Source organism: Capsicum annuum, chromosome 4 (genome assembly GCF_002878395.1).
Source record: "Capsicum annuum cultivar UCD-10X-F1 chromosome 4, UCD10Xv1.1, whole genome shotgun sequence".
NCBI lineage: Eukaryota > Viridiplantae > Streptophyta > Magnoliopsida > Solanales > Solanaceae > Capsicum > Capsicum annuum.
Window position 1 is genome coordinate 230,481,453 of NC_061114.1, and position 27,539 is coordinate 230,508,991.

The 27,539-nt window shown below is 34.1% G+C and overlaps 4 protein-coding genes across 4 annotated transcripts; 1 reads left to right on the forward strand and 3 right to left on the reverse strand.

Annotated features, from left to right (window-relative positions):
- Positions 1-488: 488 nt before the first annotated feature.
- On the reverse strand, positions 489-1,665 carry LOC107868521. Its single transcript, XM_016715225.2, has one exon. The coding sequence runs from the start codon at positions 1,484-1,486 to the stop codon at positions 617-619; it is 870 nt and encodes a 289-aa protein (XP_016570711.2). The 5' UTR covers positions 1,487-1,665; the 3' UTR covers positions 489-616.
- A 1,138-nt stretch (positions 1,666-2,803) lies between these two features.
- LOC107866816 (ATP-dependent zinc metalloprotease FTSH, chloroplastic) lies at positions 2,804-6,140 on the forward strand. Its single transcript, NM_001398345.1, is given in 5 exon segments — positions 2,804-4,283; positions 4,657-4,903; positions 4,999-5,182; positions 5,599-5,770; positions 5,858-6,140. Coding segments are annotated over 5 exon segments (2,133 nt in total). The 5' UTR covers positions 2,804-2,975; the 3' UTR covers positions 6,080-6,140.
- On the reverse strand, positions 6,140-14,639 carry LOC107866817 (serine/threonine-protein kinase BSK1). The gene is made up of 9 exons (XM_016712816.2): positions 13,736-14,639; positions 12,602-12,737; positions 11,666-11,799; positions 11,387-11,492; positions 10,125-10,210; positions 8,856-9,044; positions 8,347-8,511; positions 8,148-8,261; positions 6,140-6,605 (listed from the first exon to the last, which is right to left on the reverse strand). Exons 1-9 carry the CDS (start codon positions 14,057-14,059, stop codon positions 6,354-6,356), a joined length of 1,506 nt encoding a protein of 501 aa, XP_016568302.1. The 5' UTR covers positions 14,060-14,639; the 3' UTR covers positions 6,140-6,353.
- A 4,776-nt stretch (positions 14,640-19,415) lies between these two features.
- On the reverse strand, positions 19,416-21,317 carry LOC107869382. Its single transcript, XM_016715916.2, has 2 exons — positions 20,814-21,317; positions 19,416-20,177 (listed from the first exon to the last, which is right to left on the reverse strand). The coding sequence occupies exons 1-2, from the start codon at positions 21,255-21,257 to the stop codon at positions 19,674-19,676; spliced, it is 948 nt and encodes a 315-aa protein (XP_016571402.1). The 5' UTR covers positions 21,258-21,317; the 3' UTR covers positions 19,416-19,673.
- Between the last annotated feature and the right edge of the window lie 6,222 nt (positions 21,318-27,539).

The window sequence follows — 27,539 nt, forward strand, 5'->3', positions numbered from 1 at the left end:
ACCCTTTGGAAAAGACAAATGAATTATAAAGTTACTTCAATAGGGTGAAGGACAGTTTTATGTATAATAATTGTACTAGATGATACATTGATGAGCTGAAGTCAGAAATTAAAAGATTCCATTGTTCTGCTATCCAAGTGGTTTATGTCTGAAATTGTTGGATCTGAAGGAGTATACTCCGAAAATGAAGATCAAACAGACAAATTTTATATTCTGATCAGTGACTGTCTATATATTATTATAGATAAGTTGCATAAAATCCCACGAAAACCTTGTGTTATGTTTGATACCGCAAAGACAGTTCATAAAACACGAGTAAGTTGAAATGAGTCATCCGAGACTTAGAGAGACGCTAAGGCATTCATGGCAGCCTTTGCTTCAGCTTTCTGTTTCGCATATTAATCCTACGAAACAACTAATATTAACAAACACTACTTGATTGTGATGGTAAACATCAGTACATTGAAGTACAGATAGCTCATCAAATTTGTACATTTGTTGTATTCTATGTAACAAATTTTTATATACAACCGCAATATTGTTACATTTTGTGTACTCTGTACGACAAAATCGTATACACAAGATTGAAACACCATATGCTTTTTCATAGCACAAGTTAATGGCTGAGAATGTTGAGAAGGGAAACGCGGTTTTTCAATAGAAGCCTAAAGATAACTCCTAATCCCTCCTCTAGTTCTTGAATGCTCGACTCAAATGCCTGCAGTTTTTTAAGTGCATTTAGCATCTGTGATTGATCTATCTTCTCATTCCTTAGAAGAAGTAACTCCATGTGTGTCTTTTCTTCTTCCGAGATATGCAGTCCTTCGCACGAGACTCTCTTAGGCTTCAACATCTTGGAGATCATAGACCAACCACTTGCCTTTGATCTCATCTTTGGATGGGAAATGTAAGATAGAGTTGACTCCAATACTGTAATACTAACATCTTCAACTCCTTTTATTAGGCGAATCAATGATGCAAAGTCGGAATCTTCTATTAGTATTGTCTGATTACTTTCTTTCTGCTTCAAATCTCTGAAACACTTGCTAATCACCTTGTTCAATTTCTTGTTAGATGACACGTATGCATCAACTTGAGTGGATAAGTTTGATTCTCCATTTCTACCTCTTCGAAGACATGACTCGAGTAGTTGGACACTTTCTTTCATCTGTGACAAAGCATCTTTAATGATACTACAAGTCTCCAAAACATTAAGGGAGACATCAGATACTTGTTCAAGTAATTTGACATTGTTTTCATGTGAGATAACTTCTTGGCCTGTTGGCAACTTGAGGACATCATCAACACAATCGTATAATTTTCTGAGACCATCCAATCTTTGGCATATCGTCGAGGTAGAAGATGTGGAAGTTCCTGCAGATGACTTCAACCTTTGCAACTGCTCCTCAGCACAGACAGTGAGAGGATGAATTGCTGCAGGCACGCTCGTTGAACGAACATGATTTGTGGTCATCTGATTCGACATTTGAAGTTGATACTTTTATTTGTAAGTACAGATCAATGAGTTTGAACAATGTTGGATGAGTAAAGGTTGTTTCTTGATGAACTGTTTAGACTTTAGACCAAAATGATATACTAGCAATTTATATATGTATGCAAGTCAAAAACAAGGATAATATTTTGCATGCTTAGCCAAGTTGTCATGTCTTTGATCCTCTGAATACTCCTCCTGTGTCTCATTCATGTACATAGTTTTTTAATAATGTAGGACTTAAATATTCCACAACCACCATGTACAACATGTTTTTTGAAATTGTGAGGTGATTTTTAGAGGTCTTAGGGAGCAATAAGAATCTTGAAAGCCTGTCATATCCAATTTATATACATTTGCACACGTTTGAGATAAATGTGTGATCTGATTAAATATGCCAAAGGGGTGGATTGTGTACCGTTCAGTGTATGAATCCTTTAATCTATTCATTATATCATACTAATTTAGATGCAACAGTAAGCTTGTGAGACTTTTTCTTAGAAATGGCACTTAGGTGTTGTCCCTATTGTCAGAAGTCTTACAAATGTAGCCCTTAGGAAATTATAATTCTGAACAAGTTAGACTAAGATCTAACGTTTGCTCATATATTATTTAACCTTACAGTCAGAATATCTTTTGAAAAAATAGCACTAAGGGTGTGTTCTGTAGGGAGGAAAATATTTTGTTAATTATGCAAACGTTAAATGACAAATATAACTCTTAGGATATTGTTCGCATAACTTATTAAATTTTAGATCGTAGTTTAACGTCTTTAAACAAGATTTTCTGTTTATTCAAATCGTCATTTAAAAGGTCCATAAGTTGCTAAAATGAAAACGATTATTTACTAAATAACTATCTTAAAAAGCGAACAACTCGCAAAAAAGAGTTACATTCATCTCACTAAAACATTCCACTGGGCTTGGGCCACATTCTTCTTCATGACAAGATAAATGATCCAATGGACCTTGTACAAATAACTTAGAGAAGTAAATGTTATGAGCTTGCATTACATGACCCAAATCCTTCCTTACCCGCTCTACACACAGAGTTTCAATGATCGTGAAAATAAATGATCTTGGATTTTGATCAAAAATCAAAACTCATTAAACATGACCAAAAGTTCAAAACCACCCACCTCCGACGTCATTCTTGTAAATCACCCTACATAAGAGTATCTTTGGGTCAATTTCTCACAATTGAGTAGTCAAGATAATCTTGAATTCTCTTGCATTTCCGCTTATTAACTTTTCTGTGAATATTTGGTGAGTTTGCATTTTGTTTCCCACATAAATATCAACCAAACTCGTCTGGTTAACAATACTGACACGTTGAAGCAATCCATGCCAACATCCTAATCTATGGCTTCTATTCAACTCCTTTTTACATCTATATATATAAAATTGACTCTTTTTACATGGTAATAACAAATAATCTTAAATTCCCCAAATTTAAGAACAAGAATTGATCACACCAAAAACCAATGGCTAAATCTCTACTCTCTTCCAATTTTATGGGTTCTTCTCAAATCTTTCTTTCTCCACCAACACCCAAAACCTCAAAGTACTTCAATTTCCACTCAAAAAGAAAGTGTATAATCACACAATCAACACTCAACAAAAAACCCAACTCAGATAATTTCAAGAATGCTCAATCTAAAGCTGCTTTAGCTGCTTTACTGTTTTCTTCAATAACCCCACATGCCATTGCTCTTGATGATGCAGCTCCAATAGCCTCACCCCCACAAGTGATGGAAGTTGAAGCACCAAACCCCAACACTTCAAATCCATTACCCTTTTCTCAAAATCTAGTCTTGAATGCTCCAAAGACTCAAGCTTCACCTGTTTCTGACCTTCCTGAAAGTACTCAATGGAGGTATAGTGAGTTCTTGAATGCTGTGAAGAAGGGTAAAGTTGAGAGGGTAAGATTTAGTAAAGATGGAAGTGCCCTTCAGCTTACTGCTGTTGATGGTCGTAGAGCTAATGTTATTGTCCCTAATGACCCTGATTTGATTGATATTTTGGCTATGAATGGTGTTGATATATCAGTTTCTGAAGGTGAAGGGGGGAATGGGTTGTTTAGTGTTATTGGGAATTTGTTGTTTCCTTTTATTGCTTTTGCTGGATTGTTTTTCCTTTTTAGGAGGTCTCAGGGCGGGCCGGGCGGGCCTGGAGGGCTAGGCGGCCCGATGGATTTCGGTCGGTCTAAGTCTAAGTTTCAGGAGGTTCCTGAAACTGGAGTGACTTTTGCTGATGTTGCTGGTGCTGATCAGGCTAAATTGGAGCTGCAAGAAGTGGTGGATTTTTTAAAGAATCCTGATAAGTATACTGCTTTAGGTGCTAAGATACCAAAAGGGTGTCTTTTGGTCGGTCCACCAGGTACTGGGAAGACACTTTTAGCTAGAGCTGTAGCTGGTGAAGCTGGTGTGCCATTTTTCTCTTGTGCAGCATCAGAGTTTGTTGAGTTGTTTGTGGGTGTGGGAGCTTCTAGAGTTAGGGATTTGTTTGAGAAGGCGAAGTCGAAAGCGCCTTGCATTGTGTTTATCGATGAGATTGATGCTGTAGGAAGGCAGAGAGGTGCAGGACTTGGAGGTGGAAATGATGAGAGGGAGCAGACTATTAATCAGCTCTTGACTGAAATGGATGGGTTTTCTGGAAATTCTGGTGTTATTGTTTTGGCTGCAACTAATAGGCCTGATGTTCTTGATTCTGCCTTGTTGAGACCTGGAAGGTTCGATCGACAAGTGACCGTGGACAGGCCTGATGTTGCTGGTAGAGTCAGGATTCTTCAGGTTAGTTTACTTCCAACACTTTTACCTCTTTATCTTGGCTTCGACTTTATGCTTGTTGTCTGGTGTTGGTTTCCTCATTCATCATAGAAAATTAGAAGTGATAAATACAGATCGAAATTAACAACTTGTACCTTGAGCTAATGTGAGTGTTTTAATATTTGTATGATCTATTAAGAAAACATTGCCACTTAGTAAACGTTTTGCCCGACTTAGATTGAGGAGATAACAGTTTCAAAAAGTGCTGCCTTCACGGGTTCTATCATCAGAAAACCGAGTATAAAGTTCAGTCCCCCTATCTGGGAAACAGTTTTCTGCTTTCTCAAAAACATTTTCCATTTATTGAACTTGCTTGTCTTATACTCTGCGATGACAGGTACATTCTAGAGGAAAGGCCCTTGCAAAGGATGTGGACTTTGATAAGATTGCCAGGAGAACTCCAGGTTTCACTGGTGCAGATTTACAAAACTTGATGAACGAAGCAGCCATCCTTGCAGCTAGGCGTGACCTAAAGGAAATAAGTAAAGATGAGATATCTGATGCTCTGGAGAGGATAATTGCTGGTCCGGAGAAGAAAAACGCTGTTGTCTCAGATGAGAAGAAGAAGCTGGTAGCTTATCATGGTACGGCAAAACTAAATAACACACTTAGTAGTTGCTTCCTCCTGATGATCTAGTTACTTTGTGTTTTTAATTATGCGTTTACATTTGTATCACAGAGGCTGGCCATGCCTTGGTTGGTGCACTTATGCCCGAGTATGATCCTGTTGCCAAGATATCTATAATTCCTCGTGGCCAAGCCGGTGGTCTCACCTTCTTTGCCCCCAGCGAAGAAAGACTTGAGTCAGGCCTGTACAGCAGGAGCTACCTAGAGAATCAAATGGCAGTTGCACTTGGTGGAAGGTCAGTTTTACGTATTGTTCAACGTTAAGTTCATCCGTTGCATCTGTATAGATGCTTTTTACTCCAGTCTATCTTGAAGTTAGTCCCTCGAAGAACGTATAAAGAGAGGGAGGGTATGCATTCATATTGGATTAACATGTCTGTCATGCTATTTTCTCCTTTGTATAGTTACTTCAAATTGATTAGTCTCATCTTTAGGTTCATAGGATTGATGCTACTAATAATTATGCCTTAGCTCTAACCAAATTGAAGTCGGATATATAAATCTTCACTGATCGTTTTGCTCCATTTAAGCGGATCTCAGATAGGTTATAATAGGATGGATGATCTTTTCCTATTCATAACTCATCCATGAGTCTTACCTATCCACATTCTAAAAAACCTACTTCTATTTCTCGTCTCCCCTACTCTTCCAGGGTTGCTGAGGAGGTTATTTTTGGAGAAGACAACGTAACCACTGGCGCATCTAATGATTTCATGCAAGTTTCACGAGTGGCGAGGCAGATGGTTGAGAGATTAGGTTTCAGCAAAAAGATAGGCCAAGTTGCCATCGGAGGAGGTGGAGGAAACCCTTTCCTAGGCCAACAGGTACATGATTCGTTCGAGTTGTCTTTTCTGTTTCCTTACTGCAAGAGTTGTTTAATCATGCCTTACAGTTTCATTGTTTAATTTCAGATGTCAACCCAGAAGGACTACTCCATGGCGACAGCCGATGTAGTCGATTCTGAAGTAAGGGAATTGGTTGAAAAAGCATACGAAAGAGCTAAACAAATCATCACAACTCACATCGACATCCTACACAAGCTTGCGCAGCTGCTGATAGAGAAAGAAACTGTTGATGGTGAAGAGTTCATGAGCCTTTTCATTGATGGCAAGGCTGAGCTATACATTTCATGATTTCACCAATATATGTTCCACCACTCTATTTGTATTAATTAACAAATATACATACAAATGTACACATTGAGAAATTTATTTTTGATATTTTGACAAATCAAGAGTGCAAAACTACATGAGCATATACCAACCGAGCAAATGATTCTCTTCCTTTTGTTATACAATAATTCTAAGACAATCACACTCAAACAAATGATACAGGAATTGTGCTAATTTTGTGATGACAAGAATAATTGAAAGGACCAAAAGAATGATACAAGTGGGGTGTTGTAATTCAAGATGCTCTTCCACCTCGTCTTTTCTCTTCTAGAATTGCAGCCTCATTCAACATGTCAGCTGCATCTTTGTGCATGTCTAGCTTGGATAAGGCAACTGCCTGCATGTAAAATGCTGTCGACCAGTCTGGGTAGACACATTGTGCTTGCATTGCATCTCGAAGGGCGGCATCTGGTTGATCACACATGAGATAACAAAGGCTTCTCCGTGCATACACAGTTGGAGACACCATCGTTCCCACATCTACAAACTGCAATGAGACACGAAGAAATAAGCAGATTGCCGTTAAGCAAAGTAATGTTTAGTTTATCCATCGTATGCAAATATATAAGCTAATGAAAGCAATCCGTTAACCCAAATGCAGATCATTTTCTTGCTAATAACCATGAGTAATAAAGGGAATCCAAGAGATCTATACTACCACTCTTAACAGAGAGAAAAGGAGCTGCAAATTTCTGGCCTAATCTGCAGTAATCTCATTCTCAAAAAGGTCTTGCTACAATATTAGTATAGGATGCAGGGGCGGAGCTAGAATATGATTTGTGGGTTCGGCCAAACCCAGTAGCTCTTGGTCCAATCCTATATTTTCCTCAAGAAAGTTATCGAACACGGCTCCGACTATGGTTGGGTGGGAGGGAACATATAGATTGGTTGTTCTATTTAACAAGGCAGATATACCAGACACACGATAATCAACATGTCACGACCTGAAGAACAAGAACAGCTACAGCAAAGATTTAGATTTCAAGAAAGCATCGACTCTATTTCTTGGATTATTGGCCAAGGACGATTCAGTGGTTATACGAATAACCAAAAATGACACCAACCTGGAGAACGAGATCGCATACAGTTAGATGTGCAAAAGACACCCCATAAACAAAGGCCGAATTAGATTCTGGCATTCTAGTAAATGGTTGACTACAGGCTCGAGCGAAACTGAACCTCTTTTAAAAACCAGTGATTTTAAAACTCTGAATAGGATATGAAAGAGACTTGGGAATGTCATCGACCCACACCAAAAGTGGCAGAAGACCTGCCACTCCACCCCCAATAGAGATGTATGCCTCTATTAATCAAGGAAGTAACCTATTTATGGCATCCATTTGCATAAATGGTTCATGGACCAGTATGCAGAGATTTTCGTGGAACCATGGAGGGAATCTCAATCTATCTTTTCTAGGATTCCTTATCACGCCACACATGGAGATCGTTCCATTGATAGATCAGAGGGTCCTCCCTTGAACAAATTCTTAAAGGTTAGGTTACTACCTGTTTCTGCAGAAGAGGTTTACTTCGTACCGCCCTAAGGTCATATAGATTGGAATCCAGAACGATAAGAACGAAAGGGTTGGTGTGGCCACAGCTACAACTACTAGCGCTTCAAAAAGCTTAGATTCTAAGGACGCTACTGTAAGCCTTTTTTAGGTCCTGTAATAGGGAGGTGTAAGCCTCGAAAGCCTTCTGTACTTCGATAGGGAGGGCAGCCCTAAACCCAAAAAAGGGAGTCTCAGACATTTTATGCATTTCATTCTCTATTTGGCCCGCTTCAAACAAAGTGAGGAAAAAGGGTCGGGTCAATAGCTTAGCTCTTTCTTTCCCCGGTCTCCTTTCGAAAGAGAGGCCTTCACATTCCTAATCTGGTAATATGAAGCATATTTTGGTCGACCTCAAGTCTCATCTGGGTCAGTCTTCTATTGCCAATACCAACGTTACTAGGTTTGAAATAAAGGAAGTTGCAAGTTGTAACCAGCACTGCAGATTGACACCCTTCTCATTAGATGAACGCAAATACCTGAGAATAGCAATCTATGGCAGTTTTAAAGTCCTTGTCCCGAAAAGCCAAGTCTCCACGTTTTCTTGCCTCTAACATATCCCTCATTTGTTGAGTCCACTCTTGGAAAGACAACTGCATCATTGGGCATCCAGCATCAATATAAAGATGTGAAAGAAACAGACACTTCTACAGTGGCAGTTTTGGCCAAAAGGATTACCTCATTTGTCCCTTCATCGTCTTTATAATGTGTCATTACCAAAATCTGATGGATAGCTGTGAGGTCCATTCTCGAACAAGCATCACCCATTGCAGAAAGAGGGTGTTGTGGAGTCGGTGGAGCTTCCTCATTCTTAGGAATACCCAACATTACATGAGATGCAACCTGCAACCAGAATATTAGAAACTCCTTTCAAACTCTAATTGAATAAAACAAAACAATCAATTGAGCCTAGACTACTGAAAAAAGAGTCAAACTTCCCCCCAGAAACAGTTGTGCTCATAATTGCTCATGGCAAAACCAACAAAAGATGTGGATACATGCGTACAATGAGAGGCGGAGATAAGGAAGCATCTTTAGATGGAGAAATGATGAGGTGGAAAGATTACACTAATAATATTTGGTAATTCTGCGAGTTTTTTTTTTTAATTTTCCCCATATTTTTGGAGGAAGAGGAGGGGTTAACAAGACATCAAGAAAATAGAGTAGATTAAGGTGGTGGGACTAACATCAGGTTTACTTTGCAATGGACCAAGTGTTGAAACGAGGTCTTTGGTATTTGGTCGCTCCCTGGGTTCATACTGCAAGCATCGCGAAGCCAGATCAAATACAACAGTTGCCTCTTCGGTCGAGAAATTTCCCTCCAAATGTGAATCCATTAATAGAAGAATGTTTTTTCCCCGTATCATATCGAGTGCCTGAAACGTAAGGGAATGAACTGAGCACATACGTTTTCAAATTTGAAATTTAACACAGTTTCTGTGCCGTAAAAAAGGGGAGGAATGAAAGAATTAAGGTAAACACTATGCTACCACTACGGAATGCCCTTCAAGAGAATGTGAAGAAACATACTTTACGTGAATGTTAACATCAAATGAACTTCTCCTTTTCCTTTGGAAGATTGAAGCAAAGGTACATAAAATGTATGCAGATGCTTGGTCAAAACAGTTTCAAACTCCTAATATTCCAAGCCTAGTGCATTACCCTCCTACTGCTGATGGAGCAACAAAATCTGTACATAAAGGCTATAGCCTGTTTGTTCAAGATTTTGGGGAGATCAAAAGTGCTTATTTTAAAAAAGAGAGTTGTTTAGCCTGCTTTTAGGAGTAAACAAGTGTTTTTCAGAAGTAACAAAAGTTGCTTTTCCAGAAGCCAAAAGGAATTAGCTTTCCTCCAAAAATGTATTTTTGAAAGCGCTTTCTAGAAAATACATTAAGAAGCACTTTTTAAAAGCTTGCCAAACACAGATTGTTGCTCAAAAGTGCTTTTCAAATTGCACCCAAGGGTGTGGCCTAGTGGTTCAATGAAGTTGGGATGAGCACCATGAGGTCTCAGGTTCAATTCCCAGCAGAGACAAACACTAGGTGTTTTCTTCCCATTTGTTCTAGCCTTAGTGGACAGAGTTACCTGGTACCTGTTGCTGGTGGGAGGTGGCAGGTATCCCGTGGATTTAGTCGAGGTGCGCGCAAGATGGGCCGGACACCACGGTTATCAAAAAAAAAAAAGTATTTTCCAAATTGATTAGCCAAACACAAACTACTTCTCACAAAAAGTTTCCTTTGAAAAACACTATTCAAAATAATCTGATAAGCTTGGTCAAACAGGCTAATAGTCTCAGACATCAAATTAGTTGCCCGTTTCACAAATAATTTCCACAGTACCAAATACAACACAACAAAGCCTAAACCGTGCGGTCATCACTAATAAGGTGACACTCCCCGACAGTTGGAGCAAGGAGAAATGAATGCCAACCGACAAAAAGACTATAAGAAACTTACATGACCAGGAGGGATATGTTTTCCACTTAGCAAGTCCAGAAGGACAGTTCCATAGCTGAAAACAACACTTTCTTGAGTAACTCTTCCTGAAAATATACAAGAAATCCTTTTTGATAAATAAATCTGAATAAAATATACAAGAAATCCCCAAAATATAAGCTCACAATGAGAATAATTAAATAGAAAGTGATAGATATCAAGAAAATGACTAATGCATTTCATACTGGAATCTTGCCTTCTTCGATTGTCATATCAAAGTTCCATGATTCCCTTCTCCAAACAGGAAAAGGGCACCAAAAGCAATGCAACTTAGAACTACCAGAACATAAGTGTATAACACCAGCATCTCAGGAGTAGACATGGCTATGTAGGATTTGAATTGCGAAATCACTCTAAAGGTGTCAGATAACACGACAGAAGATTGCTTCTTTGTGAACTTTCCTAAAGGGAAATAGTACTACTACCCCCACCACCAAGCTATAAGTTTCGAGTAGCAGAGTAGTGATAGTACCATCAAGCAAAAATCGGAATGTCTTGGTCGAAAATAAATAATTCATATGGAAAGAGATCATCTGTCAAGGAGAAAAAGATGACATTGTATATTAGGTTATTTGAGATGCAGAATGCACAAAATCAGTTAATAATTTATTAACTTTTGCAGGAATTCCCTTCATTTTCTCACATCAAAGAACTTTGTCAAACAGCCTTCCGGTCAACTATTTATTCGTGCATCAAGAAGTTACAGCAACACAGTTGCATTTAAAATATCAGGATGTGAATACTACTTTTGCTCAAGTGTAGAAGTTAACTGTTAATGCCTAAGGAGAGGCAGGCAGTATTCAAGAATTATTGTATTCACATATATTTAAAAGAATCAACAGATTTCAGATGTGTTTCTATGTTTATACAATTTATAAGCAAATAGCTAAGTTATTCCATGCATCCTCATAGGCTCATATATTGTGCTTGTCTCTTTTTACATAAGCTCCATCCCGATGTCACAAAATGATTGTCTCGTGCGAGGAGATTTACCCTGCCCCAAAGTTCCCATCCCACATCACATCACTACAACAACAACATGCCCAATGTGATCCCCCACAAATGGGGCCTGGAAAGGGCGGGGGTATGCAGACCTTACCCCACCTCGTGTGAGGTAGCGAGGTTATTTCTGATAGACCCAAATAAAACCACTATCCATGAAAATAATGTTAAGAGAAAAACTTTAAAACTCAACAGAGACAAAGAAAAATTTGAAACTTTACCATTTCTTAAATACTCAGGAGGTGTATACGCAAGGTTCGTGCTATAACTTTTACCATCCCTGCTATTTTTCATCAGCCCAAAACAAGAAAGACGGGGATCGCCACTCTGCCAAAAATCATTTACAGAATTAACAAAATTGTACAGGTAAATTCAGAAGTCTACATTAGCCTATTCTCTTCACCGGATGGGGGGAACAGTAAAAGAAAAGAACAATAGCTATAACCCTAGAATGTAATGATGACATCTAATCTAAAAAAAGAGGAGGCCCATCAAAACACCTCGTCGAAGAGAACTCGATACGCGTTCAAGTCATGATATAGTGGACGACCTTCAGTGCTACAGTAATCCAATGCTTCAGCGATATAGAGAGCCACTCTTAACCGCATTGCCCACTCAAGCGTTTGATTCTCCCCTGCAGAAAAAGAAAGAAGCAAATGTAATTCCGCAAAAACCATGAGATGAAGGAATATACAGTGTAAGGGCTTAATACATTGCATCAGACTAGCTGTGGAAGAACTTCATGCCCTAACGAGTGCTTTAAAAACAATCCATAAAAGCAAAACAAAGCAAGAAACAGGATATGCTAACAAATAATCCAAATATATATAAACAGGAGGTATGTCACAAAACAAGTGTTTGAAAAAGATAACCACACACACCTTGCACAAAAATATAAAGCTCTTTAACACCCCTCTCCCATTTCCATACTAGAAAAAGGAAAAGGTGTACTCGTGGATAATCTGAGTGAATAACTCAGCAAAAGTCAAAACTTTCCAAGTTAAGTCTTTTAATGGGTGTTTGGATGGGTTATAGTTTTGGCTTATTTTTGCCTTTTTAGCTTAAAGAAAAGTGCTTAAAAGCTATTTTGGCTTAAAAGCACTTAAAATAAGCCAATCCAAACAGGCCCTTATAACAATTTGTTTGAGTTTTCAATGCCCCAAGCAAGCTCTCTTCCCCTCTGATGTGCAAAAGAAGATGATAACGATTAGCTAAGATATAAATTTGTGGATAAAACACAAAAACAAGGTTAATATCACCCAAAATGTATTGGAGCAAAGCAGTTAATGTTGAAATTGGTAATGTTAGCAGTTAGAGTAATCTTAAGCGTATCTCTAACTACGATCAATCAAATTATCTTGATAATTCTCTTCATCCACATTGAAAAACTTCATTGGTTGGAGCTAAAAAACAAAAGCAGTAAATGACAAACATACAGTGAAACAGATGCTTTGCAAGTGTATCATTTGGCATGTACTCAGCTACAAGCAGCCTCTCGTCCCCATCAGAACAGTACCCAATCAAATTAGCCAGCCTTTTATGCCTCAATTTCCCAACACCTGATGCTTCATCCTAATTACAATAACCAAAAAAAAAAAAATCAGATAACTTAACAACAACCCCTCAATCCTAAACTAGTTGAAGTTAGCTATATTAACCCTCTTTATTCATTCCGCTCTATCTGAGTCCATTTCAAATCCACAACAACGACATACACAGTATCTATTTAGCTCGGACTCTTCAAAAATATCGACGGGTGATTGCCGGATACTCCAAAACTAGTATATTTTTGAAGAATCTAACACAGGTATGACACCATTTTTGAAGAGCCCGAGTAATATAGTCCCACAAAGTCTGGTCTGGGAAGGTAGAGCATATGCATACCGTACCACTACCTCAGAGATAGACCCCTCGGTTCAAGAAAAGCAGTCCAAAATCCACAACAACATACCCAATATCTATGTTGCTCAGACTCTTCAAAAATGTCAACAGGTGTGCATCAGATTCTCCAAAACTACTGCAATGTTGAAGAATCTAACACGGGTGCCGCATCATTTTGAAGAGTCCAAGCAACACAGCCCAGTATAGTCCACAAAGCCGAATCTTGGCAAGGTAAACTGAACACAGACTCTTCAATAGACCTTAAAGGTAGAGGAGAGATGTTGTTTTCAATAGACCCTCAGCTCGAGAAAAAGAGACCAATCCTAAACAATAACAACAACAACACACCCAGTCTCTAAGTTGCTCAGACTCTTTAAAAATGTCGAACGGTATGTATCAGATTCTCCAAAACTAGTTCATTTTACAAGAATCGGGCACGCGTGCAGCAGCATTTTTGAAAAGTCCGAGCAACATAGCCCAGTATAGTCCCACAAAGTGCGGGTCTTTGTGGGTCTGGAGGATAGAGTTTACGCATACCTTACCCCTACCTCAGAGAGGTGGAGAGACTATTTCCGATAGACCCTCAGCTCCACAAAAACAGTCCAATCCAACTCAAATCCACATTAAGCAAAATCAAACCCTAACTCTACCCCCAAAAAAAAAAACAAATTGAAGTAAAATCATAATACCGCAAACTGTTTAGGATCAGGCCAAGCAGATTTAGTAAATTTCTTTACAGCAATCCACCTCCGATTCTGCAAACGCCCTTTATACACCATATTAGGTGCTTTTTCACCACTTTCAGATACTATAAACTCTGAACTAAAGTTATTGGTAGCTGCTTTTAGCTCAGATAATGAAAACTCTGAAAACACCGGAACTCCACCATCTCCGATGGCTGCTCCGGCGCCGGTGCCATTTGAAGCTCTTGTATGGGCCCCACCAACTCCATGACGTTGCTGATCTTTTTCTGAACTAAGTTCACCCAAGATTGAAGATTGACAACAACCCATGATGGATGATGATGATAATGAACAACTAAAGTTGTAGTAGTAATAATTTCAAGAATAATAATTAACAAAATACTACTTGTAAAGTTGTAATACTACACCAACTTATTCTTTCCCCTAAGGGAAAAAAAAACAAAAAAAAGAATCCTTTTTTAATAAATTATTCAGATAAAAAAGTTTTCTTTTTTGTTTTCTTTGGGGTAAGGGGGGTTGGATAGAGGTACGGAATTAGGTAGAGTTGAGGGAGTTTCTCATAATATCTTTCGGTGAAAAATTATACTATTATACTCCTTCGTCCTCTTTGTGTGTTCTTTTTGGTTAGGAGTCGGGGGGGAGGGGGTTGTCGCATCCAAAAACGGAATTAGGTAGAATCAGAGGTTTATAAGAACATTCTTCAATGAAAAATTATTATTATCATATTTCTTCGACTTTTTTATGTGTTTATTTTCTAGTGTGAATTCTGATTCAGCTGTTGAACTCAAAAAGAGGTTAGGAGTGGGGGGTGTGAGATACAGGGGCGGAATTAAGTGAGATCGATGGATTCATTCAAATATTTTTTCACAAAAAATTACGTTGTTGTACTTATTCGACTCTATCATATGTTTACGTGTTTATATTTTTAATCTCGTTAATGAAAATCACGACGAAGAGAAGTGAGATAGGGAGAAGACGAAATGGGAAAAAGGTGAAAGTGAAAACTCAAAAAGAGTGTTTTGATTGACCCATTTGTCTTTCTCTTACACCTTTTCTGTTCTGACAAAGCTTTCTGTGTTTACACTGTACCTTGTTTTGTCATCTAAAAATAAGAGTTATGAAGGGTGTTTTGGTCATTTTGCTACTCTTTTGATTGTAAAAATGTCTCGCGGTAAAAGAATCTTGTAACATAGATTTAAGGTAATGTTTGGTAATAACTAATACACATTGGATAAGATTTTCAAAATGTATTCTTCAATATTTGTTTGGTTATTGAATTTGGTCACATTTAAAATATTTCTAAAATATAGAGTTTTTAGCCAAAATTGTGTATTGTCTAGATTTATTTTAGTCCATTAAATATAAGCTAGTATTTTCGGACATATATTTTAGGAATAGATTTAAATTTTATTTTTACATATTTATTTGGTTATAAAATCTGATCGTAATTTCAGAAATCTAGTTGAGATTAGTTTTTGAATTTTGAAGACTTCCACTCATAAAATTTTAAAAAATAATTCAAGGAAAAAAATATTTTCACTTAAATAGTCAAGTTTCAACTTCAAAATCTGTGAAAAAATAAAAGCTTAAGAGATATGTTACGTAAATAAAGCCTTTTTTGCTTTCTCATGCTGGAACTCTTTGATTTCAACTAATTCAAACATATCGAGAAGTCTTACTTTGAGATTAAAAGAGATTATCGAAACTTTTTCATTTTCAACGCTCAAACTCCATTTGTTTATTAGAAATGAAATAAATATCTTATCCTTCCGCTGTAATCATTAATTATACATATTATCCGGAGCTATTTTCGAGTTTATTAATTTGGTATAAACAACTACTATCAAATCTCTCTATAATGACAATATTTTTTTGAAAAAATTATGATTTTATAGATAGGATCCAGCAATGAATTTTCTCTAATTGGTTGTACGCCTCAAATAGAAAAAAAATGAATGCGACAAAAAGATTATTAAGATGATAAAGCATCTTTCACCTTTAATTTTAAATTTTAAAATTTTAATTCTGAGAAATCAAAAAAATAAAAAGATTAGAAACAGCCCGAAAGTAAATAAAAAAAATAATGAATGAATTCCAAAACTATATACTTCGTGGTATCCTCTTGGTAAATAAAACAAAGGCAAACTTATGAGTGTCTAATTTGCTATATCAATTTGACTTGAAATCTATATTGTCATTATGACTTTAAAACAAATTTTAGTTCAATTGATTGTGCTGCTCCTTAACTCGGTTAAGTGTCAATTAGATTCAAACCCACAATTTTTAGAAATTAATTAATATTTACACTTCTACCCACAAATTAAAAGAATTTTTCCGATTTAAATAGTATTCAATTTCTCCTTTCATACAAAATACTTCGATCTAGTAAATTAATTCGACAAAATAATGTCCCGTAAGATCAATTCCCTTGTATACATGTACATCCCGTTTGAGAAACGAAATTCGCACGTGAGACGTCAAATAATTTTATACTCATTCTCCTTTTATACAAAATACGTCGATCTAGTAAATTAATTCGACAAAGTAATATCCCGTAACACCAACTCCCTTCAGATGACTCCGACACCGTATACAGGTACATCCCGTTTGAGAAATGAAATATCAAATAATTTTATACTCATTCTCCTTTTATACAAAATACTTCGATCTAATAAATTAATTCGACAAAGCGATATCCCATAACACTAACTCCCTTCATATGATTCCGGCACTGTATAACACGTACATCCCGTTCGAGACGTCAAATAATTTTATATTGATTGACCTTCACGTGCAAGGCTGTAACTATTGCAAATGCAAACATTGTCACCCCACGTTGGCAGCGTCGTCGTAGGGATCTGTGTGCAATGACTACATTTGCAATTTCCAATTTTCCACGCCCCCCTATACAGGCCAGGCCCACTATTCAATTATATATTGGGCTGACTATTTTTTGGTCTCTAGGCCCAGACCAGTCAAATTATTCCCAACCCAATACTGACCACAAAGTCTTGAGAGAAGTAACATAGTAATTGTTTGGACTAAAACCATAACAACTTTCTTTGACTTCAGACTCAAACTATTCATTTGTTTCAGTTTGTTTGTTGGGTTTTAATATTGTGGTTTCAAATTATGTATTAAAATTAAGGTTTTTGTAGTCTTACATATGTATTATGTAAAATTAGAATTAAAGAATTATCATGAAAAAGGGAAAAGATAATCTTTTTGGAACAAATTAAAAAGAATGGACGGGCATTTTGGTTAGTGGCATTTTCAATACAATTAATTTAGTTAGCTGCCTTTTCAATTTCAGAACATTAAAGATTTTTTGAAATCTTTTTTGAGTCAAGGGCATATCGAAAATAATTTATCTACCCACGAGACTATAGGTACGATCTGCATGCATTTCACTCTTCGAACCCGACTTGTAAATCTATATTAAATATGTTGTTGTTATCGTTATAAAGATTATTTGAATCATTGTCCAATGTATCTCAACTTTTCAACAATTCCAAATTGGAATATTGAACTGATGACCATTAGAAAACAAAATAATGTGCAGTAAAAAGAAACTTCATTGAAGTTTATTTTCATGTCAAGGTATAATATGTGTGTGTGTGCACGCACGCTTTTTCACTTTTCTCCTTCATATTCAAATGTGAATTGTGATAGACGTAAAGTTTGACGTAAAGTTTGAGTTTCAGCAAGTTAGTATTTTGTTTGCTCATTCCGGAATTAGGTTCTCTTTTATGTGTACTGGTTTGGTGGTTGAGGTAATAAATTTACAATTGCTACCAAAAAATAAAATCATATAGTCTACTCTAATTAGTGAAAATTAATGTAATTGTTGTTGTTATTATTCTATATAACAATTCCTAATGCTTTGTTAGTTTAGGCAACAAGTTTAATTTGTTGAAATGACAAATATTTTGGATCTGAAAATAAATCAACTACCAGCATGATTGCTTGGCCCCTCTTCACTAAGGACAGATCTACAATTTCTTAAATATTTAATTCACATGAAAGTGATATAATTAGAAGAAATATAATTATCATCTAAAACTAAAAGACATTCATAGTATCTTTTGAGACACAAACACATGAATCCATGTTTCTCTTTTTCTCTTTTGTTCTTTAATTTGTTACCATATGAAAGATCATTAGTGTGTGTTAATTAATGTGCTTATGAATAACAATTATTCTTTGCATCTTCTGACATTTATTTAGACAAAAAATGGACACATCTGTAGACTTTAATTTAATTATCTATATCAATAAGCAGATGGGGTGAGAAATACCAAGGAAAAATTGCAACGGTGCACTAAACCTCTCACTATGCATGAGTTCAGGAAAGGATCGGACCACAAAGGTCTACTATACGCAGCCTTACCTTACCTTACATTTCTGTCGGAGATTTTTCCACTCCTTAATTAAACCCAATGACAGAGTATTTTTATTGAGAGATTCAGATGTATATATACGAATTAGTCGAAAGGGATTCAACATCTACTATATATGCATGAAAATATTTTTAATCATATAAAAATAATATAGTTTTTCATCGAAAGGAGTTCGGATGAAACCCCTGGAGCAAAGGTGGCTCCGCCACTGCTTAAACCCATGCCCTTCTTGTTACATGGTAGCAAATTTTACAGTTACTCCAACGCTCCGTTGGAAATACGAAAGAAAAAAAGCAACAAAAACAAGAAAGCATAGCCAATTCACTTTGATTCCTCAGGGGACTGCATTATGAGAGAATGAAGCAAACATTACAATGTACAAATGATTGCTTCATTATTTGTAGTAATTAATGAAACTCATGAAGAAGAAAAAAATAATGACAAATTCTCAATTATTTTAAAACAAATCAAATCATGTGCAAGGTGCTTTGTTCATTATTTGTGCATCTATTCTTTGGGGATTATTTTTTCGTTGTCTTACAACAACGATAAAATTATCTTCGTGCAATTTATATGTTATAAGTTTAAGCTATGTATGAAAGCAATCACTAATGCTTATATTATGATCGATTATTTATGTCACACTCTTTAAATGCAACATTTTTTCTCAATATATTATATGAACACGAAATACTTTGTGCATCGAACTATACTTTTTTTTGTTGTTGTTGTAGATGATCAATAATCTAGTTCACATGTTACACCGCGTTCTTTCAAATGCCAGTAATCTTTTTTTAATACCTTATGAATAATAATGAACAAAATACAATGAAAATTATCACTATATATAACTTTAATTCACATGAATAAATGCTTCTCAACTAGAAAAAAAACAAAACAAAAGATAAGGTTATTTGAATGGGCAATTTGCTGTTATACACAACATATCCAGCAATGTTTTTTGGCTTTTAACAGGTAACATTATTCTTTATTCATTTCCACACCACAAGAAAATAAAAAATAAAAAAAATTAAGTCTTTGGTTCAAGAATTGACGATCGATTACGTGGAAATATATATATAAAAAAAAAAACTGGAATTTGGGATTTGAAAGTCTACAAATTTGGGGTTTTAGATGGTTGTAAGTATGAATTCCAATGTATTACTCAAAAGTAAAAGGTGCAAAAAGTGAAAACCAAAAATTAAATTCGAACACATATACTTTAATTAAATATCATAACTTCATGTGGAGATTACACGCTATAATAATAACAATAACATATAAAATATATATACTCACACAAGTGAAGATTTAATTCACACACTATACATAATACACTCAATAATATTCTCTATTCAACAGTAAACTTTTTTTTCCTCATTAAACAAATCAACTTCATAACACCAACAAATTAATCAAAGACAATAGTAATTTTTTTTCTTAAAAAAAAAAAAGAAGAAGCAAAATATACATCTATGCATCACTTCAATTTCCGTTTTCCCTTGTCCCTTTTTTTCCTTTTTTTATTGTGTGAATACATTTAGCAATGAAACTCTAGCATTAATCAAACTCCTAAACACTTTCTCTCCACAATTTTCAATTCCACAAATACAATCTTCCAATTCATACATTTTTTTAGACACAATTTTCACCTCTTCATCACCTTTATTTTTTCTCAAAAAATTCTCCAACCCCATTTCAACAAATTCCAAAATTCCTTCATCTTCCTTCAATTTTTTTGTCTTCTTTCCTAATCCAATCCATGAACAAGATGGTTTTGGAAATGCCATTGATACTGCTAGTCCATTAAAAAGTGCAGTAGAAACTAATTGTGTTACTTCTATGATGTCTTTCATGACTTCTGCTAACTCTGCATCTCCATCAGGTACTGGTATAGTTTGTTGGGGTACGATGTATTTTCCTATACATTGTACGTTGCACGTTAGTTTATCCATTTCTTTAGCCATTTTTCTCAACGCTTTCGCGTATGAAGCAATCTTGGATTCATCTTTGCGCCTCACAGCTACCTGTTGAAACATAATATAATTAATTATCATAACAAAAGCCATATTTTTTTCGCAATAGTTTAAACTTTTAGATTATAAAATGATCATTGGACATTCCTCAAGTACCAAGGTGGAACCAAGATTTAAATGTTATATGCTTAATCTTAAGGCCATTAGTATTGAACATACTATATTTTAAAAATATATTTATATACACTGCTTGTTGTATTTTTAATAATTTTTACACATAATAAATTTATGCTCCGCGTCAAAAATACTTGGATCTGTCTATGTTCAAATACTATTACCAAATAAACATTAGATGAATTTTTCACTAACATACAAATTTAGCCCCAACTCAGCAAATTTAGGACAAAATCTTAAAAGTGGCCTAAAAAAGGCCATTTTGTGCAAATGCTACTAAAATAAAGTCCAAAAATAGCTACTTTGGAATCGCTGCAAGTGAAAATTAGCCACTTGTAAAATTTGAATCTTCACAAGAGCGGTCATTTTTTTTAAAAACTAAGATCAAAAAATGACTAGTGAACAATATTTATACGAACCGACTCCCAAAAGCAAAAAAGGTTAACGTATTGAAACATAATATAATTAAGTAATTAAAAGTGTACTCTCTCCAACAGTTTAAACATACGCTACCTGAGCAGCTAAATGTTCTTCCTTGAAAGTAAGTATCAACGTCTGAAAGATTCCATAAACATCAACAAAGTGAAGAAAATCATCTAGAAGCTTCTCGACCAAATCAGAATGACCATTTAAAGATTCACGTGTTTGTGGAAGCTGAAGCAAATCATCAAGAGACTCATGAACAATCTTCAACTGATTCAACCCATCACAAAGCCATGGGCAAGTTCGATTTTGGGGGTCAAATGACCATGATTTGAGCCCATTTAGATCATCTTTGAGCTGAGAAATTAATGGATGTGATCGACATGGAAGACTAGTGGATCGAACATGGAAGGTTTTCTTTGGTTTGGTTGAATGGTTTGGGTGATTTGGAAAAGAAAGTGATCTACGAAAACTGGCTGCTACCATTCTTGGAGCCATTGTTCTTGATTTTGATACTGTTTTTTCTTTTCCCATTTGTTGGAGAGGAAGGGGAGAAATGGAATTTAATTTCTGAAGAGTTGGATTGTTAGACAAGTGTTTATAAAGGAGACAAGAAGTGGATCTAAATATTTAATTCACTAGGTGTGAAATAATAATACTAGTATACGTAGTAGTAATATATTTACTAAAAATTACATCCAAATACACAAATTATGTTTTCAATATTACAAAAATTTCAATTCCCTAAACATATTACAAAAATTCCAACATATACACAGAATACTATGTGTATGTCGGCTATGTTATGTATATTAATAGTAAGAGCGATTAAAGTAATTTAAAAAGTGAGAGAGAGTATAATTACTTTTAAAAGGATTGGTATTTATTTATTTATATTATTTATTTATTCACTCTATTTTGTTGTAGCTTTTGAAAAGTTTTTTTTAAATCTTTACGAGAGAAAGGAATAAGATTTATGTTTTTTCATATTCTATACACATTACTTTCAAAAGCGTAGTTCATAAGCAAATTTATTTGATCATTTTCTCGATTAGAAAAAAAAAACACATCTATTAAAAAGCTTGACCAATCCTGCAATGACAGAAGCAAATTTGACCATTTCGCATAGTTTGTCTTTAGTGAATAAGGGTGTATTTGAAATAATTTTGTAACGAGAAAGATACATTTTGATCTTAACTATTAACAAATGGCAAATTAAAAACAATACTAATATCTATAATCCCTCTATTTCGATCCATCTCATTTATATGCGAGACTATTACGATTCGGAGGGTTAATAATGTTTTTAATTGAGATTTTCTCAAACTGCTTCAAATATTTTAAATTATTTATTACTTACTACTATTCATTATTGTGATCATTTATAATATTTTTTTAACCTTTTGGTGGATGCATGTAATTAACTTAAATTAAATGGATATAAGTAAAAGAAGAGCAGAAAAGAAGAGGGAATAAATCGAGCTGTTTTTGGGAAAGCAAAAAATGGGGGCAAAATCCCGTTAGTAAAGGTGGCTATGGGGGGATGATCTGTATTTTTCTTTAATTCACAGGTTATTCTGGTTTTCCGGTTCTCTTGGAGCCTACACACCACGTGCCCCTCACACCCTGCATGTCTTCTTTTCAAAATAATTAATCCAACTAGTGGTATATTTTGATTTGACTCGAGATTTATCGAAAATAACCTTTCTATCTTATTTGAAGGGAAGTCTTAGGGTAATAAGTAAAGTTACTAATATATGATCAGGAGGTCACGCGTTTAAGTCTTAAAAACAGTCTATGATAAAAATGTAAGGTAACACTGCATATAATACACCCTTTTGGTGAAATTTTTTCTTGAAGCATTCGCGCATCGAATTGTTTTTTTTAAAACTTTTCTACCTTATTTTTAAGACAGTGGTGAATTGCGTAACTTTATTTACTTCAAACTTCACCTTATGAGAATATACTGAATATGTAGACTGATGTTGTCGTTGTTGTTGGTATAAATAAATTTTGGTTCATATATTACTTTTTATATAGTGATATCTTTGAAAAGAAACATAATATAGTGAGATTATGCATTTAATTATTATAACATATGCTGTATTTTTGTATCTTAAAACACTATGGTCATTGCCTAAACATACAATTAGTCACACATATATCCCTCCTTTACTTTAAAAATGCTTACATACATATACGTATATATATATTTACAATCAAATGTTATATTTGCACAATTTTCAGTTAAATAAGATATTACACACATAATTATATATATTCTGCTACGTTTTAAAATCAAAATGCTGCTATATTTTGAAATACTTATCATAATCCTACTTTTTTTTCCCAACTGAATTGAGCGTTAATATCAAAATCTTTTTCTTTTCTTTTTTTAGGTGAAGAGCCCAAGATTTTTGTTGGTGGTAGAGCAAACAGGTCAAATTAATTTCCAGTATTATGACCTTCCTGTATCATTCTACCACTAGTCTCACAATTATTGGCCTTTGCGTTAGTAAAATATTGTATTATTAGAATTTGTTAGTATGGAATATGTATACTTCCCATAAATACAGCTATTATATTTCTTTAATTTGTCCTGACATATTTTGCATTATAATTTGGTCAGTAAGAATATCGACCTGAGTATTTATTTTTAACTTTCGAGTTGATTTTAAAATATTATTATTATCATGATAAGGAAGAACCCAGTTGAAAGAGTTTTTATTTTAATTTATGAATACACACATAATTGTAGACATCTATTTAATATTTCTATAATCAAATTAATTCACGCAGACAGCTTGCAAGATAAATTTAACTTAATTTCCTTTCCACTATTAATATATATGGATCTAATATAAATTTTATTTCTTCGACCCCTAATTCGCTAGCTACATCTCTTATCTAATATTAATATATTTCATAAAGAGTTTAATTTTTTGTTTTGTCATTTTGCATATACTTAGCTATTCACATGGAATAGGAGTGACATTAAATTTAGCAGCGGTTGAAAATTAATATGTGAGTTGGCTTTTGAAGATGGAAAAAGTGTTGAATTAATTATATATAATGGGGGTAGAAATTAATTGTAGAATTTAGAGTATAGACCTAACAAACTAACCTCACGTCACGTGTGATAGTATTACTTTAGTATATAACGCGTTGCCGCAATCAAAGGAAATTAAATAGCATATATCATATGTTTTTTATAATAATCTCCTTCGAAATTTAAAAATATGAACGTTGAGCAAATATTAATCTTTGTTATGGACGCAGTAACGACTAAAGGAACTCGAAAGGGTAGTCCCTTAAGAGAATATAATTGAGGAGATCTTTTGATTCGCACTAAATAATCCATTAATAATCATAATAAGTATTTAATGCTCTTATCTATTGATCATCGTTAATTCTCTACTCTCCTTATCGAACTAAACAAGTCAGTCTCGGGGTAATTAAGGCTCCTGGATTCCAACCAGGAGTCTATTTCATTCTTACGCGTAAAATTATTAATTCATTCATATTATTGGTTCCCATGCAATAACAGAGGACGACGCTGCATGCAACATGTTTGATAATTGAGTTAGGTACGTAATAAAATACCTTTATTTTTTAAAAATTAATTAAAAATCATTCGAGAAAGAAAACTCTTTCACATGGCATCCTTTAAAAAAAAGTACTAATAAATTAAATTTCTTTCCCTAGCAGTTGAAATCAACCAGCAAATTTTGTTATATGATCGAATAACACAAAGTAAAGTTTTTGGATCCGAAATGTAAAAGACAAGCAAAATATAAAATAGCATATTATTGATTATTACAGGTAAAATAAAATCAAAGAACGTGAAAATCAAAGAAATCTCATATATATATATATATATATAGCCTGATTATTCTTCGTCTGTACGTAACCTGATCTTTTTCTTCTTTTCTAAGTATTGTTTTCCTTAATTTGTAATAATAAATATGTCAAAATTATCCGTTTGGGTGAGATCTCACAGGAATAAATTAATAAAGTCAAAAGCTATCATGTATATATAAGAATAATTTTGGCATTACATATATATAATGTACGTAATTTGTTCAAAAGCACTTGTAGTCTTTAAGAGGCTAGATCAAATATGCTATAATTTTATCAAAGTTATATTATCTAATATATATGCTTTGTAAAAAATGTGAGTTAACAGATATTCGATAAATTAGTTAATGCACTCGAAAATTACTTCGACACCATCATCATAAAAGAAAATTACTCTCTTTATTTTTAAATACGTGTCACATTTTAATTTATAGGTTCCTTAAGAAACTTATATATTTTTACCATCATACTCTTAAATACATATAATATCTTTAACCATTTCTCTTTAATTAATGAAAAGCGTGATTTCTCTTCAATAAATGAAAAGCGTGTTAAAAATAAAATGGGAAGAATACATTCAACTCTGTTTTGATTTTCTAGACTAACAAATATTGTGAAATATCTATTATTATTATTATTATTATTAGTAGTAGTAGTAGTATTTTTTTAGTTGGACACATTTTATTTTTACACGGCGATTAAGAAATCATAAATTGAATGATAATTTTTCTATTTTACCTTTTACAATATTATTGATATTCACTGGGCATAAGAATAGACATTGCAATTATAACTATTCATACTTAATGTATATAATTAATTATAGGGGTAAAATGCAACAAAAAAAAATTAATTATATTCTGATTTAGTAAATGATCAACTAATACGAGATATTTATTTATTTATTAGTAATATAATAAGGAAGATAAGTATTTAGAAACGGAGGGAGTAATTAAGTGGGTTTGGTACGTGGAGTTATGCATGAATTGTACACTTCTTCTATTAGCCCAATGAGGGTTGCAGGAAGATCGATCTTTTGGGATCTTTTAGGATTATGTTAATTAATAAGTCAAGTTGAGGCCATTAATGCCCCTATTTCGAATAATTAGCAGCCATTTTTCAGGTCTTAATTAACTCACTTCTCTACGTTTAAATGCAAAGAATCAGAATAAAGGACAACCTGGTCCTGGCTATATACATCATAAACAGTACAGTTTAAAGCATTTTTCTAATGAAAAACTCATAGAAGAGGCATGGACTGAGGAACTACATGCCTCATGTATACTTACTCCGTCTCAAAATACCCAAATTACAAGAAATAACTCAATTCACCTGTCAAAATGTATGATTTTTTTTTTCTCTTCATTGTTACTTGGTCACTTTAAACTTTGTAGACTATTAAAAAAACAATGATTAAAATGAGTTTTACCACAATATTGAATTATTCATATGAATTGATGTATATCTTAGGCTTTGAGAAGTGATTTAGGAAATATGTAAATAATGTTAAAGGTGAAACAGGAAAAAAAATAATTATTTTTTTAATACATTAAAAATAATAAGTAAAAAGTAAAAATTTATTTGCGAAACAAGTAAAAGTGATGAAATATGAGTTAATGAGTATTATTATGAATATGTTGATCGATAAAGAAACAAATGTTACAGAGCTAAGCTGTCAATGTTGGCTAGTAAGCCCACATCTATTTAATGCACACATGGTGGATCACCCTCCATTTATATACTTTATCACTTCAATACCCCTTACCCTATCAAAGGGTATATATGGTGTTAACAAAGGAGTTGTTTTGCTAAAGCTTTCGCTATATGTGGGGTCTGAGAAGGATCGTTCATGAGTATATATGGTGTTAAAAAAAAAAGGATAGTTTGGTGTATTAAAATTTTCTTTATGCATAGAGTTGTTTGGGGAAGAGTCTTATCACGAGGATGTATTGTACACAGTCTTATTTTACATTTTTACCGTTGGTTGTTTTCAAAATTTGAACTCATAACCTGATCACATAACAACAATTTTATCAGTTACTCCAAGTATTTTAGGAAATGCATACTACTTTATAGTAAGTAACCAATTTTATCTTCAATATAACTAATGCTAATGATAAAGTTAGAAAAAGATTAACTAATCCTTTCTTAAATTTTTAAGAAGACAAAGAACAACTATTTTTAGCAAATAATCTATTTTTGGTAATAAAATTATCTCCATAATCAGTTATTGTTTGACCTTCAAATAACTGAAGAGCCACATCGTCAACGAATAATCAAAGGCTGGACATGCTTGTTAGTTGTTTGGTTTGCCTCTTGCCTAAAAAATCCAATAATATTCTAAGAATTAATTTTTTATTTTTAGTTGCTCGTGATGACGGCAACAATAATAACAACAATAATTTAACATGCACAGTATTATAGTATTACAAGTGAGTTTAATTTGCGAATCGAGTAGTATACAAACATTATCTCATTTTTGTGGAAGTAGCAAGACAGTTTCCGATAGTCTATCGACTTAGGAATTATTATGTTTTTTAAATAAGGACTAGTTGATTAATCACGTTTTCCTTTCTCTCTTTTTTCACTTACTTTATGAATAATGAACGTGCTAATTACTTGCTTCCATTACTTTATATTCTTCTTGAAATTCTTTACACTCTGGAGTAGTATAGTTTCCTTGTTTTTTTTTATATATATTTACTCAAAAAACATTATGAGATGCTTTTGAGACAGCTTTTATTTACGTGGATTATTAAGGAATTAGAACTTTTTTTATGAATTAAGTTGATTTTATTTCTTTAACACTTTTGACATTGTGAACCAATTAACTTGAAAAAGTTAGGTAGTTGGAATTTATTCTCTGGAAGAGTATTAGTTGGCACTTGGCAGAATACCTGAAATGTGGTAGGCAAAATAAATACCTTTCTTTTACAAAGTTAATAGTAATGAATTAGA